General features: G+C 41.1%; 1 protein-coding gene across 1 annotated transcript in view; it reads left to right on the plus strand.

Moving 5' to 3' along the window:
• The window catches only part of Prcp (prolylcarboxypeptidase), a 50,149-nt gene that overhangs the window by 2,782 nt on the left and 20,471 nt on the right, over positions 1-26,896 (plus strand). The window contains exon 2 of the mRNA XM_021167456.2: positions 24,425-24,565. Within this exon, the coding sequence (XP_021023115.1) occupies positions 24,425-24,565 (141 nt within the window). The remainder of the gene's footprint in view (positions 1-24,424; positions 24,566-26,896) is intronic.

Consider the following 26,896-nt stretch of genomic DNA (forward strand, 5'->3'; position numbering starts at 1 on the left):
AAGAGTCAGAGTCAGAGAGCCATTGTTATTATAAATACAACCTAAGACATTTTTGTTGTTGTTTTTGAGACAGGGTTTCTCTGTAGCTCTGGCTGTTCTGGGACTCACTTTACAGACCAGTCTGGCCTTGAACTCACAGAGATCCACCTGCTTCAGTCTGCTGAGTGCTGGGATTAAAGGTGTGTGCCACCACCCTCAGCTCACAGAAACTCTTCTACAGGCAAACATTTCATTGGGGCTGGCTTACAGTTTCAGAGGTTTAGTCCATTGTCATCATGGCAGGAAGTATGACAGCCTGCAGGCAGACATGGTGCTGGAGGAGCCAAGAGTTCTACATCTTGATCCACAGGCAGCAGGAGACTATAAGTAGTTGGAGCATATATAACCTCAAAGCCCACCTCCACTGTGCCACACTTTCTTGAACAAGGCCATACCTACTCCAATAAGACCATATCTTCTAGTAGTGCCACTCCCTGTGGGCCAAGCATTTATACACATGAGTATATGGGGGCCATACCTGTTCAATTCATCACAGGTAGTATATTTGATTTTACTCAGCAAAACTTTATACTCTAGGATTGTACTGAGTTTCTACTTTTAGACATTTTTATTGACATGTTTTATTAATGTGGTGCTGGGAATTAAACCCAGGGCTTTGTGTGTATTAGGCAAGCATCAACTGTGCTGTATCTCCATCCCATTTGTATGTTTTTGTGTGTATTTATGTGGTATATGTATATATTTGTGTGGGTATCTGCATGTGTGTACAGTTACATATGCATATATGTGTGGATGCTTACAGAGAGTTTCTTCCTTAATTGCTTCTCATGTAACTTTTTGAGATAGGAGTTCTCACTGAATTTAGGCTAGCTGGCCAATGAGCTCTAGAGATTTTCCTGTCTCTGCCTGCTCAGGTCTAGGATTATAGACAAAGGCCATGCCCAGTATTTTAGAGAGTGTGCATATGAGGGAGATTCAGAACTCAGGCTCTTTACTGACTACACTATCTTCTAGGTCCTCACACATTCTTAGTAAAAGTTTATTCTTAAATATATAACACAGCTCCAAGACAACATATCATCCCAGCTATAGGTGGCAAGAGGTGCAATTTGCCTTAGCAAGCAAGGCAAATGTTTAAATAGGAATAGAACCAAGGGTCACCACAATCCCAAGCACAAGGAACAGCTTTGTTTTGCCAGCTTTCTTAATTCTATCTGTGTCCAGAGGGCTCTCTCCAACCTTTGCTTCTATCTCCCGAGTTTCTTATCTCTTCTCGTTTCGTCGTGAATAGGTCAACTGTTTAGTTGTCTGCATTATGCCTCTTTTGGAAACTGCTGGTCATTTGCACCCAGCTACTCCTCTTAACTTCTGCTCAGTGTTTCTGTTAGTCTTTGTCTTGTTCCAGTGTGGGCCTCATGGCTGTCAGCTCCTGCAGGCCTTTCTTCCCACAGCTTCTCAGTTAGTTGTGGGGTGAGCACAACAGTGGGCTGGATAATTTGATGTATGTAGATCCTTTCAGTTCTGCTTTCTGTTCCTGTTTGGTGTTCCCCTTCCCAACTTTTGCCCCAGTGGCCTGTTGTCTACTAAGATGCAGCTGTAAGAAGCTGCTTGGGAGAAGACACTGATAACAATCTTTCCTTTCTTCCTTGTACTCCTCTTTCTCTATCACTGGCTTCTGCTGGTGACCTTCCCCTTAGGCCTGGAGTAAAACTACTGTTTTATGTGTTCTTAGCTGTTGCTGTGTTTGATGAATAGAAACGTTTCTGGCAGGAGTCTTGGAGATCATGGAACTGGACTCTTAGACGTGCTGGATTGACTTTGATCTACATTATAGAGGGTGGCTGATAATTAAGAACAGAGGTTCTAGAGAGACAGACTGGGTTGAGAATTAACTTTGTAACTAAATACAATTTAACTTTAGAATTTTAGCTGTTAGCACATTTTGTGCTTTATGAGATCTAGACACAAGAATTTCAGTAGGTATTCTCTAGATTCAGTCCTTCTACTAATTTGTGACATGATCTTGGCCAGTTGCTTAAATTTCTCAATTATCCTGTACTAACACTTAGAATAATGTTGGCCATGCTCATCTCTGATTCACCTTTAATTCTTTTGTCACTAGAGCCTCTAGTCTGTAGTCCTCTGTAGGGGGAGCAGCAGTGTGGCACAGATTTGGGGTTTTACCATTACACCAATTGTCCTTGGTGAATTGATCCTGTGCAGTATTTCCATCTTGACTTTGAACAAGATATAAGCAAAGTACATTCCAACTCAACAGTTGTCATTTCTACCACTGCATAGCTGTGGCTTTAGTTTATAGGCAGATTAGAGAGGAAAGTATCAGTAAGGAAGAGACCTTGTGCTATGTCTTAATTATCTTCACCTCTGTACTGGCTATTTTTGTGTCAACTTGACACAGCTGGAGTTATCACAGAGAAAGGAGCTTCAGTTGAGGAAATGCCTCCATGAGATCCAACTGTAAGGCATTTTCTCAATTAGTGATCAAGGGGGAAAGGCCCCTTGTGGGTGGGACCATCCCTGGGCTGGTAGTCTTGGGTTCTATAAGAGAGTAGGCTGAGCAAGCCAGGGGAGGCAAGCCAGCAAAGAACATCCCTCCATGGCCTCTGTATCAGCTCCTGCTCCCTGACCTGTCTGAGTTCCAGTCCTGACTTCCTTTGGTGATAAACAGCAGCATGGAAGTGTAAGCCGAATAAACCCTTTCCTCCCCAACTTGCTTCTTGGTCATGATGTTTGTGCAGGAATAGAAACCCTGACTAAGACAACCTCTAATGCCTTACACAGTGCCATTACATGGTAGGTAGGGTTTTACTTCTCCTGTACCCCTCACTCAGATGGAGTCTGCTGCATATCATGTACTGGCTTAGAATTTGAGATCCTCCTCCCTCAGAGTCCTCTGCCGAGAGACTGGAGTTTGGTTCTCAGCATCCATGTCAAGTTGCTTATAACTGCCTATGATGCCAGATCCAGGATGATCTGATACCTCTGGCTTACCTACACAGAGACACACACTTATATATAATTGCACATAAAGATAGTTCTACATCAATAATTTTTATTTATTTAGAAGATATATGTATGAAAGTGAATTGTAAAAATATTTTTGTTATGGCTCACAATATTTAAAAGTCCGGAATCCCCCCCCCCCCCCCTGATACAGGGCTTCTCTGTGTAGCCCTGGCTATCCTGGAACTCACTCTGTAGACCAGGCTGGCTTCGAACTCAAGAAGTCTGCCTGCCTCTGCCTCCCAAGTGCTGGGATTAGAGGTGTACGCCATCACTACTCAGCTGTATCTTTCTTTTTGACAGTGCTTTGTCCATGCTAGGCAAGTGCTTAGACTTTCATATCTAATTGAATATATTGCAACTCTTTCTTGAAATGTAGGTTTTAACCGAAGTTATAGAAATTGGCCTGATTAAGCTATTAAAGGATAATCATTGTGTCACTTTTTAATCTGTTGACTCAATCTCTGGTCTTTCCTTGACATTATGATACCTGTATGTTGTGAGTAGTAGTAAGAAGCCCTGGTGAATGTGTTTGTTTTCCACATTGTTATTTAGCCTTTATAATAGTCCTGTAAGATAGTTGCTCATTTTAGAAGTGAGACTATTGGAATTTAGAAAGATCAAAGGAAGACACATCTTGTTTATTCTATTTGTAAAATAACTAGTTTTTCAAGCTGAAACTGTAACCAATTTGTGGTGTACTTGTAAAGTGGGGTCTTGTTACTCTTAGAAATTATGTTTTTTGAAGCACATATGATGGTGTAGGAAAATGCTCATGCATCAATGATAAAGGAAAACAGAGAAGTGAGTGCATCATGTTGTATTAATACATTTCCTGCTGCTCCAGCCAAGCGTCTGAAGGTGAGGACTTTATAAATAAGAGAACAGTGTTGAGTGTGACAGCTTATGTAGCAGCAGGGTATTAAGTCCGGTGGCTGCATCATATCACTGCTACATCTAATACAGGGACATATTATCTGATACGACAGGAAGCCAGAGAACACAGAGGAGGCAGCTCATTCTTTTATAACAAGTCTTAGGAAAACTCATTTCCTGAGTTAATTTCTTAGAGGAGAGTGGCCCCAAATGACCTACTTAGCTCCCACTAGGCTCCACCTCTCACAGTTTTCACCACTTCCTAACATCTTTGCTCATGACCAAACTCTCAGCGCGTGAATCTGTGGAGAGGACAAACTACATCCAAACCACTGCAAATATGTATTTAAGTTCATCTATTTATTGGCTGCTTGTTTTATTCTCTGCACTATTCTAGTGACTAGGGGAAAGACTTTCTCTATCGTATTCTAGGCGGAGGGGTGATCAAGTACAAACTCAAGAGATAGGTGTGTGTGTGGTGAGAACCATTCTAAGGCCAGTGTGGCTAGGGTACACGTGTCAGGAAAGGAGAGGTAGGGGACAAGGTAGTAAGGTACAGACTACATGGGGACCTTGACTATTATAAAGAATAGTCTTCATTAAGAATTAGGTGAGAAGCCTTTTGAATATTAACAGCAGAAGAGTGGCATGTTCTGACTGATGTTTTAACAAATATGATCTGGCTATTGTGTCATGAATGGGCTGGGGAGGAGAACCAGCTGGAGCAGGAAGAGTAGGTTACTGCAAATAATAATAAATCAGATTACAGTGTTGGCTTGAATTAGTAGCATAGTAGTGGAAGCATAATAAATGCTCAAGTTCAGGAATTTTTTGAAGATATAGTTTAGAAGTATAATTGATGAATTAGATGTGGGGTAAAAGGTAAATGGAAGTTGAGGATGGTTTCATGGTTTCTTGACCTGACAGATGAAATTGTCATGTACTAAGACGGGAAAGGCTTTGGGAGGAGTACATTTGGCCATGGGAGGAGATAAAGAACTTGTTCCTAGATGTGTTACTTGAGTCAGAAGTTCAGCAGAGAGGTAGAGCAGGAGGCATAGTTGAAGTTGTTTTAGGATGCCGATAAACTGTAAAGTCAAGGCTGGGAAAGAACAGCAGAGGAGCTAGTGAAGATGTTTCCTTATAGATGGATGGATGTTCTTCTTGGCTGAGGCTGGTGAAGCATGCGTGCATTTTCTGTTACTCTGGAGGCAGAGGTAGGAGGATCACATGATCCTAGGCCAGCCCAGACAGCCAGGTGAGACATGGCCATTGAAACAACACTTCAAGGGTATGATTACAGCCATTGGTCACAGGATTTAAGCTGTGTAAGCAGGCGAGTGAGGCTAAGTGGAGTTAAGGGCAGTAGTGAGGCTGAAGGACTTAGGGGCTCATGACAGAAGTAGTGAAGAGTGATGGCCGAAGAAAGCGGAGTGCTTGTCACTCACTGCAAGGCTGGTGTGACCAGGGATGACAAGATCGAGGATTTGAAGAAGTGGAAGATGGAACAAGACACTTAAGAACAATTCCACCGGTGTCATGTGGGGTGGTAGTAAGCAAGGGGGTGAACTACCATGGAAGAGGAGCTAGGACCTGGGTCACTGGTGACTGCACAAGGCACCTGGCAGCGTTGTTTAGCTTGAGGGTGACATTTTAAGGCAGGAATTGAGAAGGAAGAATAGAGACTTAGAAGCAAGGAGTATACTCACCCCAACTGAGAGAAACAGAATCTGGGCGTGTCTGAAAGGAAGTTAAAGTCACAGAAATCAGCCCAGAGTCAGCACTGGCTCTGACCCTTTGATCTCTCCCCATGTGTCTGCTTTTAGTCCCTTCTGGCTGTAGCGGGAAAGACATTTGTACACTCACTTCCATGGTTCCCCCACAATTGCTTTTAAGTTGTCCTCAAATCCCTTCTAGGTGGTCTCTTTGAACCCTTCCCTGCCTGTCTCCATTTGCTCCTTCCCAAGTCCATGCCTCTTTCCTCCCAGCCCCAAATAATCCCAATAGTAACTAACAGACGTCATCTGAGTTACTACTGTGTGCCAGGCAGTGCTCCTAGCACTCTATGCGTATTAACTTATTGATTCTCAAAGTGATCCTAGCTGTGACATCTTGGTACTCAGGCCTCTAACTTATTCATGGGGAAACTGAATGGCAGAGTGTTACCTAGTTCAATCCCCCTTCCAGTCTGCCGCCTGATATTTCCCTGTTACATTTCTTGTAGGTCTTTTTCAGAACTAGTCTCATCTGGCTAGGTAATTTAGTCTGACATTCTCTCTGCAGGCCAATTATTACAAAACATTTAGTACATAAGTAGACATCACTCATGGCTTTGGAGACAGCAGATTGACTTCTCCTGCAGAGCTTATTTTCTGCTTGGGCAATAAAACTGTAACAAGCCAACAAATATTAAGATTACAGCTGAGGGACCGGAGCAGTGGCTCGGTGGTTAAGAGCCCCAGCACCCACATGGCAGCTCACAACCATCCAACCTCCAGTCTCAGGGGTCCAATGCCCTCTTCTAGCCTCCAAAGGTACTTCACACATGTGATGCACCGACATACATGAAGGCAGAAACACCTATACACACAAAATAATAATAACAACAAAGATTGTAATAGTTATCTTGAAAGAAATAGTTAGGGGTGGTTGGGTGTGAAGCACGTGTGGATATGGAGTACAGCAGTTGGCAAAGCCAAGTACAACAGGGTTCTGTGTGCCTGTGTGTGAGGACAGCTTCTCTGAGGAAAGGACATTGGATCTGAGCAGAAAGAAGACCTTAAAGCCTGAGGTGTCTATTACTTTGGGCTCTTCTTTTTCTTGTACTCTTTGTGCCTACAGTGCTTGAGTTGATTCCACCTTTAGTCTATTATTTTCATTTGTGTATCCCTCTTGTTGTAGTTCCATTGATGTGACATCCTAACTTCTGGAAGAGGAGAGCAGTTGGTTGTCCCTGAAGATCCCTCTCTATTGTTCTTCTGTGGGCCTCATTAATTATGTAAATTAAACCACTTTCAGGCTCAGAATGTGCCCTGACTCCTTATGCAGAGCCTGTGTTGGTGACTAATGCCTATAATCCCAGCACTTGGGAGACTGAGGCTGGAGGGTTGTGAGTTCAAGTCAGCTTGGCCTGCAGAGTGAGACCCTGTGTTAGACCAAGGGAGGGGTGGGGAGAACAGAATCCTGTACCACAGGTTTTCACTATGTGGCTGCAGCCCACTGTTAAGTTTCTAATCTGTTCTCCACACATGTTCGTTCCCTTCCTGGCTCTGTTCCGCAGCCCACATTGTTCCCTTCAGTTGGCTCTCTGTTAGCCTTTCCTGCCTTTATCATTCTCATCCATTCATCCATGTCTTAAGCTCTTTAGAAGACTCTGCCACAGCCAAGAGTCATTCAAAATCTGGAGCGTATGGCTGGCCAGCTCTTTATACTTTTATGGTGGCAGGAATCTTTTTCCTTCCTTGTGTTATGGTATTTGTTTTGTATCCTTCTAGTAATGCCCCACCCCCTATCTTCTTTAGACAGGTTCTCAGTAGATAGTACAGGCTAGCTTCAAACTGATCCATTTGTGTCTACATCCAAAGTGCGTGGATCACAGATATGTGCCATCATATCTGACTTCTTACTCATTTAAAAAAAAAAAAACCCTAAACCATTGTCTTGAGAACATCCATGTTCTCCCATGGCACGCTGAGTGTTAGTGTTCTTAGGATGCTGTCTTCACTGTTCTTCTTAATCTGTTTCATTTGCCTTCCCTCTTGTCCACTTCAACAGATATGGAAATAAGGAAGAGCTACGTGTCTGGGGGATGGTGATAGTTATATAAGTTTATGTCCCAAGGGTCTGCCTCTTCCTGATGAGCACGTGAGAGAAGGTCTGTTTCTTTTCATTCTGTTCATTTCAATAGTCTGCAAGCTGCAGCTAGAATTTTATTTTGATCCTTCTTCCAGCTTGCCTACAAAGAGATTCAGAAGGTAACAACTGAGTTCTAGACTTTTCTTTGCTATATAGATGGTAGCTGTAGAAAGGGTAATCAAATGAAAACATTAGGGAAAATGTGGGCTGAGAAGATAACTCACTCAGTTAAGTGCTTGCCTTGGAAGTATGACGACCAGAGTTTAATGAGTTTACATTTGTCATTTCCAGACCTGGGGAGGTGGAGGGGCAGATCCCTTGCACTTGCTGGCTAGCTAGCCTTGCCCAGTTGCTGAACTCCAGGCCAGTGAAAGACCTTGTCTCAAACCAAGCTTGCATAGGATTTGAGGAGTTACATCTGGCTTCTACACGTGGGTGCACATGCATGTGTACATATACACACAATAAAAGGAAAAAAAGTCTTTTTAAAGGTCACTGTTGGTTGTAAGGGGTTGTTATTTTGTTTTCTATTTTAAACATGGGTTCCAGGAACCAAATTCTAGTCCTCATGTTTCCAAGGCAAGCACTTAACTGACTTGGGGTTGGGGGTGAGGCAAGAGCATGTGTGTGTGTGTGAGTGAGTGTGTGTGTGTGTGTTTAAAGAAAGTATTTGTATGGTGGTTAATTGTCTCCCAATGAAACTTACTAGAGAGTTTAGAGAGTTAAAGGAAACATTTTGTTTTTTCATTTACAAACCAAGTCTAATTATCTATAGCTCTTCATTTGCCCTGGCATGCATTACTACCTCGGGTTTGCTCTGCAGTGCTACCATTGGTGAGAAGTTAGTTGTCTCCTGTTGTCCACGCCTCTGCCCAGCCCAAGACGTTCTTCTTCCTGATCACATTTTATAGGCTGACACTTCACTTAGGTAAAATCAGGTTGTTATAGCCAGATTCTCTGGGGGCTTTCTCTGAACCGTGCTGCAATCTGGAGATGAGAAGAAAAACTTTCCTTTTGCTTCCTGAAGGTCATGTGCACGGATTGAATAGGAGAACATAGACTCATGTGACTATTAACATGCACAGTTGCACAAGGAAATGTCACAGCAATACGGCCTCTGATGATTCAATATGGTTCAGGTGCTTATTCTGAAAGGGGTAAGAGAGAATGGAGACAATTTTGAAGGCTCCTAATTCTGGAGACAGAAATTAGTTTGTAAAATTAATCTCTTTGAATTGGAAAGGAGCCTATGGGACAGACATCATCATGTGGCAAAATTCATTCCTCAGCCCTCCTTTTGTTACAAATAATGAGACTTGACATGGGGCTTTGAAGTATGAAACAGTGGTGGAGATTCCGTCCAGGCACAAGGTCTTTCCTGTATTCAAGTCTACCTTAGAATTTCTTCCCACTATATTATAGAAAATTTGTGGTTTTGAGAGGGAGACAGTGCTCTTAAAATTTATCACTACTTTTGAATTAATATATTGTTGATTCATATTTCTTCTCCAGCCATGTGGTGTGTGTGTGTGTTTGTGTTTGAGCCTTGATTCAAGTGTCACTTTAGGAAAGTTTGCCATGAAAGTCCACATATGATAAAAAAGTATGCTATATTTCTCTAAGCACCACAAGTTTGGGCAATGACATTGTGATTTAATAACCCAATTTAAATAAGGAGCTAGAAGCCCTAATGGCTCTGACTCACCAGACAGGAAAGTAAGGAAGTACTAGTTATTGTTTGTCAATTTCTTTTCCTTTGCAGTTTGAAGCAGGGTCATGCTGCAGACACTGTCCTTTTAAACACTCGGAAACCTCTGCCACTTCCTGACACTGGAGGCTTCTTCCCGTGAAGGAGCAGGTCCTGGACACAGTATGGAAAAGCAGGGGTGACAGCTCTCTTATCCTTGGTGCTGATGGGCCTCCTATCCCTTGACCATTGTTTTTCCCTGATAATGAGATATTCAGGCCAAGAGGAGACTTCTGTCTGCCTGTGTCTTTGCTCTAATCGTTCAGGTAGGGCATGACCACTCTTTTATAAGGCAAGGGTTCCTATGAATTGAACTTCTTTTCTCATTGGACTGCACCTACCTCCATCTTGATTGTCTGTGGCCCTGGAAGGTCTGCTCTAGTACAGTGGCTCAGCTTTCCTCTCACACACCTCACAAGTGCAGGCAGCTCTAGCTGACGATGAGCTTTCCATGGCTTGACTTGAAGTTCTAAATCATCTGACCGTGGCCCTCTAAGATGTCTTGACTTTTTATGTCTGCTCAGCTCATGGAGAGCTGAGATAATATTGCATGTGACTTTTAATCACACACACACACACACATATACTCCTTAATATATAATACATAAGACCTTGATGAAAATTGGCTTTGGTTTTTCAGGTTGAGCACCTTAACACTAAATGCTTATATTCCTTAGTGTCCTTCCCAGGTATAGGCATTGCGGATTAGGAAAGATTATAGCAAAGATTAGAGTTCTGGCACTCCTTTCTATCCCTGCTCTGCTATTTTTCATGTCTCTCTTAGCCTAGTCGCTCATGTTTAGGATTGGGTGATTTCATCATCTTCACATACATTCCCAAAATCGAGTCAACTGGAACCTTTCAGTTTATATAACTTTCTCCTAGTTTATAGTAACCTCTTCAGCTCTATCCCTTCCTTTGTTCTAGTGCTGCCCAGTCAGCTTAGGACCTTACTGCATCCTAGGCAGGTGCTGTACCACTGAGCCACACCCCAGCCCCAGTCCATGCCGCTTCTTTACATTACTCGGGGTTACTGCCTGTTCTGTGTTACATTATCAGTTACTTTCATTCTCTCTGTTCTTTCAGCCCCAGACCTGCTACTTTTCTCTTCTAGTCCAGCCTTACTGGACCCTGCTTCAATCCTAATTCTCCTACAAGACTTTCTCCAACTGATCCCACCTGGTGTAAGAGCTATCCTTCCGCACAGTGCCCTGGAATTTACCACCTGTGGCATCCATTTTGTTAGATGTACTCTAATTTGTGAGACACCCAAACTATACTGATTTCTTGGACTGTGATTTGACAGGTTCTTTGTTGTTCTTCATAGAGAGCTATGCTCTTAGGGAGATAATGGCTCAGGCTATTTTGACTTTCTATTAAGATAAAAGTAATTTGAAAATCTGTGGGTTGGTTGCTTAGTGTTTAAAAACTCCTATGACCCTCTAAATTGATTTTATAGTCCACTGATGGATCATAGCCTCCATTTTATAAACCACTGTCTAGCTCATACAAAGATTAATGTTTCTCATGATGGAAACATAAGGCCGGGTACAAATCTACTACAGGGCAAGCATCAGGTATTGGAAAAGAGACGCGTGAGCCTGGGAATTCAGAGGAGGCAAAATTCTACAGTGAAAACAACTTCCTTCCTTGAAGATGGTTCTGTCTGAGGAAGAGACTTCCATATTTATCTTTTAAATAAGATCCACAAAGAAAATGAGGGGATCCTCAGAAGCAAAAAGAGCCCTTCACTCTAGGGTCTGGGTGAGCTTTCTCACCAGTGTTTTGTTGCAACTAACAAAGTTCACTGACAATTTTATAAAGGGATTTTAAATAAGGATATTAAGATGTAAGTGGGAAGATGGTGACAGAGGGGAGAAGATGGGATTGAGAGAGGCTTAGCCAAAGCTAAGATGCATGAAAAGCCAAAAGCAATCCTGATACCTGCTAAGTTCATTTAAAACTCAAAAAAGTTGGAATTGAGGTATCCTGGGCAAGTGGATAATGCTACTGTCAGGTGCCACATTTCCTACGTGAAAATCCCAGTGTCAAGAGTGGATTGTGTCTAGGAGTTGGTCAGGATGGCCCTTAAACTTTCCAAACATTGTAGGTAAATGTTGGTTGCACACCATGACTAGATTATATGACCCTGTAGCTGAAGAAGCCACATGTTCTGGTTACAGCCATAGAAAAAACAAACTGGAAGTAGAGGGAGGCTTCCTTCCTGCTAGCTCCCCTTCCTTGGGTCAGAGGTGCCATACAGGCTGCTGGGGTGGATGGTCATCCGCAGGCTTTCCTAGCTGTGGACCCTGTGTACAGAGCTACCAGTTGGCCAGACCCATTAGTCCAGTAGTAGTTTGTTATGGGAGAAATCAACCTTTTTGATGGGGTTTCTTCCAAAGGAGAGAATCCATATCAGATTCTGTAAACCCCATGAAAAGCCCTTGGCTAGGGAGGTCATATTCCCTAGCGGGGAAACTACCCATGCTGTTTTGCTACATGGACATGATACACCTGTCAAATTACATACTAAATAATTATGTTCATGCTTGTAGAATAATGCTGCTATCAGCTTTGCTCAGAGAAACTTCTTTCTGCAGTGGACAGCAATAACTGCAGAGTCTCATAATGCATCAAAGGGTTGAGAGTAAGTGTTTGTTGAATGCTTAGCCATAAACGAGATATCTATATTGCCTTCTCCTAGGCTCAGGGAAAATTGCAGCAGACAGGGTAAAGAGAATGTAAGCCTGAGGAAGGACTGGAGTCTTTTGGGCATGACATAGCAATTGGACTTCTGAACTCACAGAAACTGTGATTACCTGCACAAGGCACAAGATGGCAGTCCATCTATTGCCTTTCATGGAGGAGCTTGGAGCTCATGAGACCCCCACCCTCCTGAGGATCTGTAAGTAGTAATGGCTTGTAGAGGAAGGAGAAATGTAGTCTTTAGTGGTGTAGTTACAGATAAGGTGCCCATGTTCTTATAAGCAGCCCTAGTGGAAACTGGATCGTTAAAAAGAAAATGGGTAAAGCACTTGTCACACAAACATGAAGACGTCAGTTTGAATTTCTCAACCTTACATACAGCTAAGTATGGTAATGCCTCTGTAGTCCCTGTGCATCTGTGGAGTCATAGGAGGTAGAAAGAGGAAAATCCCTGCAAAACTCAAGACCAGCAGCTAAGTCCACACAATGTTGAAAAACAGAGGCCCTATCTCAAGATGGAATGTGACGATTACCACCCACAGTTGCTGGTTGATTTCCGTATGAGCTGTGGTATGTACATGCCCCTCTTCAGAGATGTGACATCAAAGTGGAAGGGGATCAGTAGGAGTAAGAATGCAGTGGGAGAGATAACAGGTGAATATGATGCAGTGCATCATGTACTATATGAAAATCATATGTATAGCTATTGGTAAGAACACAAGACTCCTTGAAAACCCACACCTTGGCTTTTCTCCTTTAATGTAAATTTTAGATACAACTTTTTTTTTTTTTAAATAAACTCCAACCTTACTTCATACTGACTCTTTCTAAAATTACTTTCTATGGCAAAGTCAAATCCTAGCATCGCCAGTGTGGAGGTGGAGTATCTGTAAAGATCTGTTCAGGATGCTGAGTGGCACATAGTGCTGTGTCTCCTGTTCTGTGCTCCCCCTACCTTAATCATTTACAGATTTTCTTCCTTGACATTTAATGCCTTTTGTTTTTAACAAGGGCAGGTGGGTATAATACACATTTGCATCTATCTTTCCTTAGACTTTAGATCTGTCCTCCCTTGCTTCCCCTTAGTGTTCATGTGCTTGTGTACCTGTGGGGCTTGTCGAGGTTTTCTGACTCGCACTGCCTGTTCATTGGCAACAGGAAAGCAGGATCTCATCTATTTTGGAGGTGACTAAAAGGGATCATTCCCAGATGGTGAGCTCTATGAGGTCAGAGGCCATGGGAGGAAAATGTCACTTGTGAATGGTGGTAATTACCTTCTCAGTGTGGATTGCCAGCATTGTAGTTTTGAAGGGAGAGGTCCCTTTACACAGTATAAATGGTAGAGTAATTATTGTACCTTAGTTAGGTTACCTCAGAATGTGACATTTTGTTTTCTCTATTTTGGAATTTATAGTTGCATAGCAATCAGACATTCCTATTTTAGTAGGAGCTGAAGATAAAACTTAGGGCTCTGTACATGCCAGGCTATTCCTTGTTTGACTGACTTCTGTGATTATCTGTCAAAATAAAACTGGTGTACTTGTGTGTTTGCTTTTCCTGTGATTTGTCGCCAGACAGTAAGCACTGTGGTGACCACACTGACCATGTACATCTTGTTCATCTGTACATCTCTGCTAATTGCCCCACAGTGGTTAGTTAAGGAATGCTTGTCTGGTGAAATGTGTTTAGCTAGTGATGGCCTTTTGTTTGTACATCCTATTAACTCTGGGCAGCTGTCATCAAAGATGTTGATGTAGTGCCAAAGCACCTGAAAGTAATCAAAGGAAGCCACTGGGTCCCTTTTGAACTTGCTGCTATTGTTCTGAGTTTTGGTTTGAGCTGAGGATGTCCTTTTTCCCTTCCTTTATCTTTTTTACAGTGCTCCAAACAATGAGTGGACTGTAGAGTGTGTTTTTAAGATGATGATAAGAAATCCCTGGAGGTCTTTTATAGTGAATCAGGATTGAATTTGATGTTGGAGTTCCCCAGAAGGAAAAGAGCACAGGATTGCTTTCTTTAGTTGCTTCCTTTGGCAGGTCCTGTTCCTGTGGTGAGTTTGTAAATTTCATTTCCCCCTCATGTCCTTTAAAAATCATGCATTTGTTCCGCGTAACAAAATAATGTGTTTTAGCACAATCATCTACAAGGAGAGCATTGTAGGTTTTCTAAATTAGTGTTTGTCACAAGTGTGATTTGAAGAGGATTCTCTCCTGGTGAGGATGATTCATATTTTAGTGTTATGGCCTAATATTTTCTTGCATGTTCTTTTCTTAACACAGGCAGTTTCTTGGTTGAGGATAAAGGTCACTGGTAGAACAATTTTCTGGCAAGCACTGTGCTTGCTGCCCAAACCCCATCTTTGTTTTGTCCATTACCATACTGAAATAAAGTTCATTACTGTCCTAGCCCCCATCCTGTCCCCATAGTGTTTCTCATTGTCATGCACATACGTTTATCCATTTATGTAGACATTTGAATCTAGATTCTGCATTCAAGAGAAAACAGGCAATATTTGTCTTTCTTTTTGTCCACATCACCTTCTCTTGTTCTCTAGTCTCTTTAGATCTCCCCCACCCTGCTGAATAATTCCTGTTTCAGTGTGTGTGTGTGTATGTATGTATGTATGTATGAAATCTAGGTTGTGCATATGATAGAAAACCAGTAATATTTATCAGAGTCTGATATATATATTTCACCTAACCAAATTATCTCTATCATTCATTTCTCTGCAAAAATATAATTCTGTTCTTTATGATTGAATAAAATTTCCTGTGAATGTATGCAACATTTTTATTATTCATCAGTTGATGGGCATCTTAGTTGATTCCATGTCTTAGCTATTGTGACTAGAGCTACAGTTTTTAAAGGAAGAAACATGAATGACCAATAAATATATGAAAATCTGTTCAACTTCCTTAGTCATTATGAAAATGCAGATCAAAATAACATGAAGCCTGCATCTCAGAATGGCTGTCACCAAGAAAACACAAAATGCTGGCAAAGGTGGTGGCATTTTACACTACTGATGGTTATGAAAATTGGCTTTTGGAGCAAAGAACTATAAGCCCAGAAGTGAAAACAACTTTTCACTTCTGGAGGTTACAAGTCCAAACAAGATGTGGGCAGGATTAGGCCCTTGTTGGGGGATATCTTAGTTACATTTCTATTTTTGTGATAAGACACGAAGACACAAAGTTCTTATAAAAGAAAGGGTTTCATTTGGGCTTATGGTTTCAGAGGCTGAGAGTCCTTGATGGTGGAACAAAGGCATGGTGGCAGGAACAGCCTAGAACTCACATCTCGATTTGCAAGTAGTTAGAGATACACATTGGTAATGACTCCAGTCTTTTGAAACATCAAACCCACCCTGGTAACACACCTCCTCCAAGGCCGCACCATCCAATCTTCCCAAATAGTTCCACCAACTGGGGATCAAGTATCCAAACATAAGAGCCTATAGGGACCATTCTCAATCAATTCACCTCAGGGGCTCAAAGGGAGAGGAGTTTTGGTTTTGTTTTGTTTTCTTACATGCCCCTCTTCTGCCTGCTGGGGTTCATTGGTAATCCTTGATATTTCATGGTTTGCAGCTGTTTGGCTCTGTTCCACTGCCATATAGCCATCTCCTTTTTGTCTACGTCTGCACACTGTATTCATTTTGTGCTTGTGTCCGTTTCTTCTCTATAAGGGGCAGGCAGATTTCTGAGTTCAAGGCCAGCCTGGTCTACAAAGTGAGTTCCAGGACAGCCAGGGCTATACAGAGAAACTGTGTCTCGGAAAACAAAACAAAACCAAAAAAAAAAAAAAAAAAAAACAAAAAAAAAAAAAAAAAAAAGAATTACCCCATCAAGACCTCAGTTCCACTACTTATATCTGCAGTGATCCAGTTTCCAAACAAGGTCCCGTAGAGGTCAAGGAAGATGTGCGTCTTTGAAAGGGATGCTACTTAATCCAGTCCAGCTTCCCTGATTCTCTTAAGTCAGTCTGTGTTAGTGAACTTATGTCTATAAGTATTCCCCTAGTTCTGTACTTTCAGTGAACAGTGAGCAAATGATTTGTCCAACTATATGCTATGTGAGCAATTTAGGCTTGGGTATTATATTTAAAGGGGGATATTAATTGAACTAGGGTGTAAAAAGAGTTTAGATTATATGAGAAGTATAACTGGATTGTTTGGATGGAGAAGATTTAGCCCCAGGGCTGAAGGAATAGTAGAATGCAAGAGTGGATTGTAAGTTACATATGTCATACCTCTGTGCAAAATGTGTGGTTGGTTTTCATGTTTTAGATGTTGGGGGTTGTCTTCATCTGCTTTCACTACAGTAGATTCTAGCCTCCAGTTCTGAAATGTGGCATGACATAGAATTATAATAATGGTATCAGGAGAACATATATAGGAATATTTAGAACAAGAGATTATAAAGGAACGGCTGGTTTGATAGCTCATCAGTTAAGAATGCTGGCTGCTCTTCCAGAGATTCTGAGTCCAATTCCCAGCATCCACATGGTGGCTCATGACCATCTATAAAGGGATCTGATGCCCTCTTGTGGCATGTAGATGTACATGCAAACAGAGCACTAATGTATATTAAAAAATAAATACATAACTTTAAAAAATGAGATTATAAAGGAAGATGAACAGTAATATGTTGTTTTATATTTAATAAAACAGGAAATATAAACTTAAATTCTTGCTTGGCATCATGTACTGTTCTGGGCTGCCTTTGAAATGCTTGTATGGCCGGGCGTGGTGGCGCACGCCTTTAATCCCAGCACTCGGGAGGCAGAGGCAGGCGGATTTCTGAGTTCGAGGCCAGCCTGGTCTACAAAGTGAGTTCCAGGACAGCCAGGGCTACACAGAGAAACCCTGTCTCGAAAAACCAAAAAAAAAAAAAAAAAGAAAGAAATGCTTGTATGATGTGTGTGTTTGTCCTGGAAAGAAATTTGCTCTTCAGAATGGAATATCTTCCAATACAGGTTAAAATACTGTGCAATAAATGGAGGAATTCATCTTCTACCCACTTACTGGTCATATATTGTTAAATTTATTGGTGACTTAGCTCTGGGCAGACAAAAGTTCCTGTCTAGTTAAGTCCCTGTTTCTAGCCCGTGAATAGTGCCTGCATTTGTCTGTGGTGGTGAAGTCATGTACGCAGCTTGGGTATTCCCAATGCATGGCACTCAGGAGTGATAATAGTAGCTGTCTTGCCTACCATCCTCTATCATAGCCTCTTTATACAAAAGTCTTACCTACTGTGTCTAGCTTTAGACAATGCAGTAAAGCTGTCTGCACAAATTAGATCTTGAGAACTGTGCAGTCTGTTTCCATTGTTTTGGGTCATGTTCTATTTGGAGTTAGGTTGACTCTGTTTTCATATCAACTGCAGAATCAATCTCTCTCTCTCTCTCTCTCTCTCTCTCTCACACACACACACAAATACAAATATTAAAAATAAAAATAATGCCCTCAGCATTTAAAAAAACAAATAAAAGGAAAGCTTTTAATAGTTTAATTAAACTATTAAAATAATAGTTTAATTTGTTCTTAAACAGAGTTGTATGGTTAGTAAAAGAACTTCATACTTAGACCCATGCTGAGCTATTGCTTTAGAAGTGCATTTTATTACTTATAAAGTACCTGCCTTGTAGAATGGTATTGTGGTAGCTACTGCCATTCTGAGTTACCAAAGTGGTGTGAAAGCAAAATGCTCTCTAGTTCTTTTATCTTTCAAGCTAACGGGTGAGCGAGCACAAGAACAGCATTGCATTTTGTTTGTAAAGGAGCACTCATGTAGTGGACCACTGTCTTTGTTTTCCTTTTCCTTGCCATTTTTGTCTCACCATAATATTGTATTTCTATGAATCTCTTTTTAAAAAATAAATATACTACTTTTATAAAACATAGTATAGAAGGAAGGGACTGCGGTGTCTCTCCTGCTTAATATAGACAAAAATGTGTCAAGACTAAGGTGTACGGCATTGCAGAGGTTGCTCAGTGGTTAAGAACACTAGCTGCTCTTCTAGAGGACCCAAGTTCAAATCTTAGCACCCACATGGTTACTCAGACTTCATGATCTAAACACTCCAGTCCTGAGGGTCTGCATCCCTAGACACTGTACTCACATTGTATACAGACATACATTCAGACTCACATACGTACAATTAAGAAAAAAAAATCCCTTGAAAAATAAATAGGATGTCATTGCATAGAAAGGTGTTATATTTGAAGAATAGCTTAGGAAACGCCCACTATCTGTCCTGTGGACTCTAGAATGTAGCTTTGTTCACTTTGTTGTTGTTGTTGTTTGTTTGTTTGTTTGTTGTGTTGTAGTAATCCAGTCTCCATTGCACCCTGTCTTCCTACTGTGGAGACAAATACATGCAGAGTGTTTAAGCAGGTTTTGAGCTGCTTTGATGCAATAATGTGAAGATAAACAGGAAGTCACTCCCAATGGTTTGATCCATAAGACACACCATCATTACTTTCAGTTCTTGTCCTAGCCCTGGGGCCACCAGAGCCTGTAGGCTAGAAGGACTGACTCCAGACACACAGGCTTCTCCCCTATGGCCACAGGACCCGCCTTACATTCCATGGCCATTCTCAATTTTAGCTCTTTTTTTTTTTTTTTTTCCTGGTTTTTCGAGACAGGGTTTCTCTGTATAACCTTGGCTGTCCTGGAACTTACTCTGTAGACCAGGCTGGCCTTGAACTCAGAAATCTGCCTGCCTCTGCCTCTCGAGTGCTGGGATTAAAGGAGTGCGCCACTATGCCCGGCTCAATTTTAGCTCTTAATATGAGAGCTTGTGTCCTTTTGATTTAGAGATGTCCTTTCCTTCAGGAATCAAATGTGCTTTGTCACATCCTATTTGAGAAGCTAACAGAATGCAATGCCATAATCTCTAAACACATCTGCAGCATGCACATCTGAGTAGAGCGAGAAGGTCTTCATGTTCTCATCTCTGGATTAGGGTTGCCACAGAGCCTCCCTAAGGCATATTGACTCATTGGAAGTATGAGTCTGGTTTATCTCCTTCTCCCCCCCCCCCCCCCCCCCCGCCCCCCCTGCCCCCAGTCATGTTTATCTCCAAGGATACCTTTTATATCCTTAACACAATTTCTGGCTTCAATTATTGTATAACTGAGTGCCTAAATAAGATTACCATATGGTGAGTTTCTAAAATGAAAGGCTGTTGAGAAAGTGTGATTTTGCTTTTGTTTTTGTTTTAATCAGTTGACTTAATTGAGCTAAATGTGACGCTGTAGAAATGGCCATCAAGGTCAGCACAAGGACCAACATTCCCTGGGTTTTGGAATGTGATTTAGTAAACAGCTTATAGTTGTACCCACAGATTTTACAGGAAGATTCTTGAGTGGCCCCTCGTGAGGGGGAAAGCTTGTCACCCTACCCATAACTACCTGTATGCTATGAAAATAGCAGAGAGAGATAGTGCATGTCAGAAGCAGGGATGGGAAGCAGTGTTTATCACAGCATGTACAAAGAATTGTGTTTGATTTCTTTTTTTGTTTGTTTGTTTGTTTTTTTAGATTTATTTATTATACATAAGTACACTGTAACTGACTTCAGATGCACCAGAAGAGGGCATCAGATCTCATTATGGGTGGTTGCTGGGATTTGAACTCAGGACCTTTGAAAGAGCAGTCAATGCTCTTACCCACTGAGCCATCTTACCAGCCCTGTGTTTGATTTCTAACTGTTAGTCATGTTATTTGGGAAATTATGTGACTTCTCTGAGGGTCATCCTCCTATCATAACATGTTATGAAAATACAGATGACTGGAGATGGCCAGGTGGTTGATAGCATGCAGCAGGAGCTCTGTATCCTTCCCCATCCTCACTGCCCCAAATTGCCACTCATTGTGCTTAATGGATTTTGTATTACTTCTGGATATATGCTTCATTCTTGAGCAGTTCCAAAATGCAAGCATGCATCTTTGCCTCTGTAGAGAAGGCATCTTCTTTATTTAGAAGATGTCTTCTCTCTGTCTTTCCCTCCTTGCCCACAGATCCTTTCCACGTTTCCACTTGATGAATTGAAACAGGAAGCATCTTTTGAGTCTTCCTCACTCCATCCTTTCCTTCCTTCCTCTCTTTCTTTCTCTCTATTTTAGAAAGAACTGCTGTGTGTGACCAGAAATGTGCTTCCTTTTCCAGGTCATGCCTGCGAGGCCTTGGGGGCACTATCACCTACTTTGCCCTTTGCACTCAACTTGCTTGGAGCAAGCAGATAAGATTGGCTTCTGCAGTCCCTTCTTTCATGCTGTGATTTCTCAAGTCCCCACTGGAGGCCTTGGAAATGTCTGTCTCAGTCTGGACAGCAGAGGGCACATTGATCCTGTGTGTGTGTGAGATCACCGGCTACTGAACACTCAGTTCTGTAGCTGCAGTTGATGTTCTTGATGAGGGGGATGCTGGAAATTTGTGTTGTGCAAAGGACATTTATTTCACAACATATTTCTGGCTTAAGGGTTAGGGAAGTCCAAAAAAAAAAAAAAAAAAAAAAGCCAGGCAGCTGGGTGTGGTGGCACACACCTTTAATCCCAGCACTTGGAAGGCAGAGGCAGGCGGATTTCTGAGTTTGAGGCCAGCCTGGTCTACAAAGTGAGTTCCAGGACAGCCAGGGGTATACAGAGAAACCCTGTCTTGAAAAACAAACAACAACAACAAAAGCTGTTGACACTGTAATAATAATTCTTGAAAGTTGGACAATGGTGGTGCACACCTTTTATCCCAGCACTTGGGAGGCAGAGGCAGAAGTAATTCTAATTGAAAAGCTTCACTTCCCTCACAGGATCTAGTGTGCTCCAGACCGGGCATGTCACTCTTAATACTGTCCTTTCGAATCAAGGAGGTCTCAGCCTTCACCATCCTAAAGGCTCCAGGGTAGTTCTCTCCTGAAGTTATGTGTGAATGTTACCACTGTAAGAGGTTTGATAGCCATATTTAAATGGTAGTTCACAATTTCAAAAGGTTAAAAAAAAAAAAGCCTTAAAAATATATCCAAACTTCTCCATGTTTAATTTATTCTTTTTTACTTTTGACGTGGTTTGGCTATTTTGTAAAGTCCCAACACTTTTTGTATGTTGTTGGTTTTTTTTTCAGTGTAGATACAACTTCAATTCATATAAATTCACTTGTTCATGTTAGAGTAATTCCAAGATGATAGTCAGCAGTATAGTCTATCTCTTAAACTGTTCAGGGTACACTCATAAAAAATGAAAACATTTTCTTATGTAGCCAGAAATAACATGGTTACTTCTAGAAAGTATTTAGCATCATTAAATTTCTTGTCCATATTAAAATGAACTCAACCACTTCAGTTTATCACTTGCAGCTTATTTGTTCAAACTGGGGTCAATCGTGGATTGCATTGTCTCTGGTTATTGTGTTCCCTAACACTTACTTAGTCTAAAGCAGTCCTCTGGCCATGTGTTGTCTTGTAACATGTCCCATCCTCGGATTTGTCCAGTTGTCTTATGGGGACTTCCTTTTACTCTGCTATCTCTGTATGTCCTCCTTTGGGGTAATCTAAAGTCAGGATTAAAATAAAAAATGGAACAATTTTGGCAAGAATAAATCATAGACTGTTGTAGGTCCACTTAAATTCAACAGAACTCAAACACCAGGTCAAGGCAGATGACAATAATTTACTGTAATCAAGCCGCTACTGATTGATCAGGGCCACAGGACAGACTAGGGAGCTAAACTGCTCCCCTGAAGGAACATTGCACAGCATATTTAAAGGATGAAACCATAGAGAGATGGGGAGCTGGGTGGGCTGTAGCATTGTTCGCATCATATTTTGACATAAGGGGTTGAGTAGGGACTTTCCATCAATGGTGATAGAAGCTGGTTCCCAGCTTGAGAACATGAACTTAGTTTGATCCTTCCAGGAAGATAGAGAGTTGTCTTTGAGATGGCTGGACTCACAACACTCTCCTTACAAGTTGTCCCTGAGATGTGTTTACATAGACAACTGTTTACAATAGAAGCTGTTCAGCTATAGGGAAGTCGCCAGCTGCCCTAGGGCCTGAGACCTTGAATTTAGTTTCTCTCTAGGATTAAATGGAGTCTGAAAAGGTAGGACTTAGAATAAGTTTCTTTTGCTTGTTCCCAACAATACGATATATGTTTTTTTTGTGTTTTTTGTTTTTGTGTTTTTACATTGTATGCATGAGAAGGCATATGTGCCCTGCCTACTCGACCATTTGTAGTAGTAGATTAAGGTAATGATAGCCCAGTGCTTTCCTGTAAAGCATGACATTAGAGACAATAGTGTAGGTTGTGATATCAAGATGTGTTTTATGTTGTTTTTTTTTTTTTTCCTGGTGTTTTTAAATGCCATTAATAACTCTTGTCTGAATCAGGGACTTTGCAGAACTATCATTTTTCTAACTCAATCATCTTTCTGCACTGACTGACTTTTAGTTAATAGCTCTTCTTCCTTTGGGGACCATTTGGTACTCTGCAAGATAGTACTCTAAGAAAGGCAGCTTTGCTATAGAATTTGTAACCATTAACTCCCAGTTTCAACATAAGGAATTAATTTATGGTGGCTCAATTATGCAGAGCCTTTACTCACTTTGTTGACATTTTAAATGGTGGCAATTGAACTTTTCCCTTGTTTGAAAATTTTCCTTATATATTAATGGCTTGCATGAATTGAATATTTCAGCCAATCAAACTATTTATTTCTATGGTCAGTTGGATTTTTTGCTAAGCTTATTAAAATGTGAGCCAATAACAGATAGTTCCTTTGTCGCTGACTCCTTCCTTCATTGGCTGATGCAGCTCTGTTTTTAAACATGCCTTTGCTCCCTTGTGTGGTAGGATGTACTGGCCTATCCTGTAATTTCTTTGTCCCAAATGTCATTCAGTCACTTTGGTAACAAGCCTTAATTCCTCCTCTATTGGCTCTTTTTCTTAGAAATGGTTAGACATCAAAATCCCAACATTTGGAATGTCTGTTGGTATTGTAATCATACAGTTCATAGATCTTTTCAGTGGTCTAATTAGTTCTTGATTTTTATGTTAAAAATTTGAATAATGAAAATTCAGATAGTAAGGCATTTTGAGAACCAATGGGATGTGTTGACTATTTGACAAGTACCACGTGTTCTCACCACACTAACAGTAAGTATGAGAGGGAATGTTTATGCCTATTTAGTCCACTCTGAAATATGTACATATTTTATCATTTATTGTAACATCATAAGTATATATAGTTTTTCTTTTTCTATAAAATTAATCAGATACAATTAAATCAAATTTTAAAATGTTAATTTGACATATTTTTTGGGTTTCTTTTTTTTCAAATTAGGTATTTTCTTCATTTACATTTCAAATGCTATCCCAAAAGTCCCCCAGATCCTCCCCCCCCCCACACTCTCCTACCCACCCACTCCCACTTCTTGGCCCTGGCATTCCCCCGATCTGAGGCATATAAAGTTTGCAAGACCAGGGAGCCTCTCTTCCCAATGATGGCGGACTAGGCCATCTTCTGATACATATGCATCTAGAGACACGAGCTCCCGGGGTACTGGTTAGTTCATATTGTTGTCCCACCTATAGGGTTGCAGACCCCTTTAGCTCCTTGGGTACTTTCTCTAGCTCCTCCATTGGGGGTCCTGTGATCCATCCAATAGCTGACTGTGAGCATCCACTTCTGTGTTTGCTAGGCCCTGGCATAGCCTCACAAGAGACAGGTATATCAGGGTCCTTTCAGCAAAATCTTGCTGGTGTATGCAATGGTGTCAGCGTATGGAGGCTGATTATGGGATGGATCCCCGGGTATGGCAGTCTCTAGATGGAATTGACATGTTTTTAAGTAACTACTTGATTTTATAATTATATCTTTTCTTTTGCACTGAAAATCTTGACCACCATAAGAAATACTGCTTCTTCTCAGTATATAAGCAAAATAATTTCAAAGTGACACTAGTATTAATAAGACCAAATGAACTTTAACTTTTCTTTCTTCCTTTCTTTCTTTCTTTTTGTTTTTTTTTTTTTTTTTTTTTTTTTTTTTTTTTTTTTTTTTTTTTTTTGGTTTTTCGAGTTTAACTTTTCTTTTGATTATTTTTTATAGTATAGTTTGATTTCTGTGGAAGAATGTTAATGGTAATTTTATTTACTTAATGTTAATTTCAATTCATTTTCCTTGAAATATGTCTTGTCTGTTTTGTTTTTATCACAGGTTGACCACTTTGGGTTTGCTGACATGAGAACTTTTAAACAGCGGTACCTAGTCGCTGATAAACACTGGCGGAGAAATGGTGGATCAATACTTTTCTACACTGGTAATGAAGGGGACATTGTCTGGTTTTGCAATAATACGGTATGTATACCTTAGTGATCTGCTGAAATAGTATCTTTTATAGTGATAAACAGGAGAAATGCTTAGCAGGATAGATGACCAAGAATTACTGTTTTAATTATACTGTTCTTCAAAAATGATAGTGAGCCGGGCGGTGGTAGGGCACACCTTTAATCCCAGCACTTGGGAGGCCCAGGCAGGCAGATTTCTGAATTCAAGGCCAGTCTGGTCTACAAAGTGAGTTCCAGGACAGTCAGGGCTATACAGAGAAACCCTGTCTCGAAAAACCACACACACACACACACAAAAAGATAGTGAAATGATAGTGAACAAGGCAAGGAGAGTGGACAAGATGGCTCAGCTGGCAAAGGCTCATGACCTGACTTCATCTCTGATCCCTGCTTGATGGAAAACCAGCTCCTATATGTTCTTCTTTGATGTCCTCAAGTGTGATGTGGCATGTGCCCTCCCCAAATGAGTACATAAATGTAATGAAAAATAAAATAAAATAAACTCAATATTAATAGAAATGTGGCAAAAGTTCCTGAGAGAATGAAAAGTGACGGCGCTAGGAATTGAGAGCCAGCCTGTGCTGTCACCTAGTTCAAGGTCAAGCTGAATTGCATGAAACCCTGTCTCAACAAAGACAGACAGACAGACAAGCAGACAAAATTACTTTTGGGGGAAAAATTTGGTTTTTCCACACCAGTGGGCAGTATTGTGTATCCTTGGCCTGATTATGGCCTGTAGAAGGTAAATAAATGTAAGGCTAGGAATGTTTTGTGTTTAATACTGTATGTTTAAAGTGAAGACTTGTATTGTGTGTTTAGTAGATGATCAATAAATATTTACTGAATTAATAAGTAGGACTGAAATGAAACCAATGCAAACAAAGAAAAATATACAAGTTTGACTGTCCAGTTGGAGGGGGGGTGGTGGTGGGTGTAAATTAGCCACTGTTTCATCTAGTTTCCTGTTCTGCCCGTTTTTAATTTGTTAGAATTAAAATAGTATAATCTATTAGTTTGCTTCACTGACTTAATTTTCTATCACCATTTAACAATGCATCTATTGACAAGACAGTTTGGAAGGAACACAGACAGTGCTGTGACTAGATAATGTCAAATTTCTCCCAAGAAGCTAGGCTGTGAACTCCTGCCCTGTCGGGAGTAGTGCAGGGTTCAGTGCCAGTGCGCCTCAGGGCACCATTCTCAGGGAATTATGAGAAATGTTTGCTGAACTGAATTCAGTTGACAGGAAAGGCATGACTCTAAGTATACAGTTACTGTCTTACTCACTTGTGATTACTTTCTTCAGATGACCAAGACCCAAATCCCACAGGCATGGGGGTGCACCCTCTCAGGAGGGTGGGACCAGAAGACTGTAAATTTGAGTCTTTCCTGCTTGTATATTGACACCCAACCTGCAAAGCCAAATAATCAAGAGAAAAACCAACGAACAAATAAAGAAAGAATTTAAATGTCAGGCCCTGGTGATGTATGTCTTTAATCTCAGTCCTAGGGAGGCAGAGTGGTTTGAGACCAGTCTAGTCTACAGACTGAGTTCCAGGACAGCCAGGGCTACATGGAGAAACTCTATCTGGAAAAAACAAAAAAGGAAATAAAATAAGATAATAATGATAAAATAAAAATTAATAATGAATAAATACGCTTTAAGTAGCTCCTGAGAAAAGACATTAGGTAAGTGTCCAGATTCCTGGGCTATTTGTATAAAACAGCTCTGCTTTGTCTCTTTCCTTTTTGATTTGCTTTTCATTTGCTTGAGACAGGGTCTCTCTATGTAACCCAGGCTGTCCTGGAAGTTGCTATATAGACTAGATTGACCTTGAACCCAGAGATCTGGCTGCTTCTGCCTCTGCTTCCTGAGTGTTGGGATTAACGATGTATACTACACGGGATACTCTTCCCTGTAGCTAACCTTCTCTGCCGAACCCACAAGCAACCTTTCCTGGCCAGTTCCTCTGTTTTATCTCAGGCAGAGAGATGTTCATTCTTAGGACCCCAGTGTTCCTTAGGCTCTGCAGCCCCCACTGAACCCTTTCTGGGTATCCATGTCCTCAGAGAGGTGAAGAAGAAAAACAGTTTTAAATAAGTGTCCAAAGCAGATCCTAGGAGGTTGGGTCCTAGGAGGGCAGATCCCAGATGTCCCTAGCCCTTGCCATCGTCCTATCAACTAAAGCATTTCAACTGGACGTTCACTTCTGGACATTTAAGTTTTTGAGAAGCAGTGAAGACAGATGCATGAGGCGTCCGTCCTGACTGTCAGTTTGCTATTTTAGTTGAGCAAGCCTTGGACTCCAGCCTTTTCTTCAGTGGGTATAGTAAGAAAGTC

The sequence above is a fragment of the Mus caroli genome, chromosome 7 (assembly GCF_900094665.2).
Source record: "Mus caroli chromosome 7, CAROLI_EIJ_v1.1, whole genome shotgun sequence".
NCBI classification, from domain to species: Eukaryota; Metazoa; Chordata; class Mammalia; order Rodentia; family Muridae; genus Mus; species Mus caroli.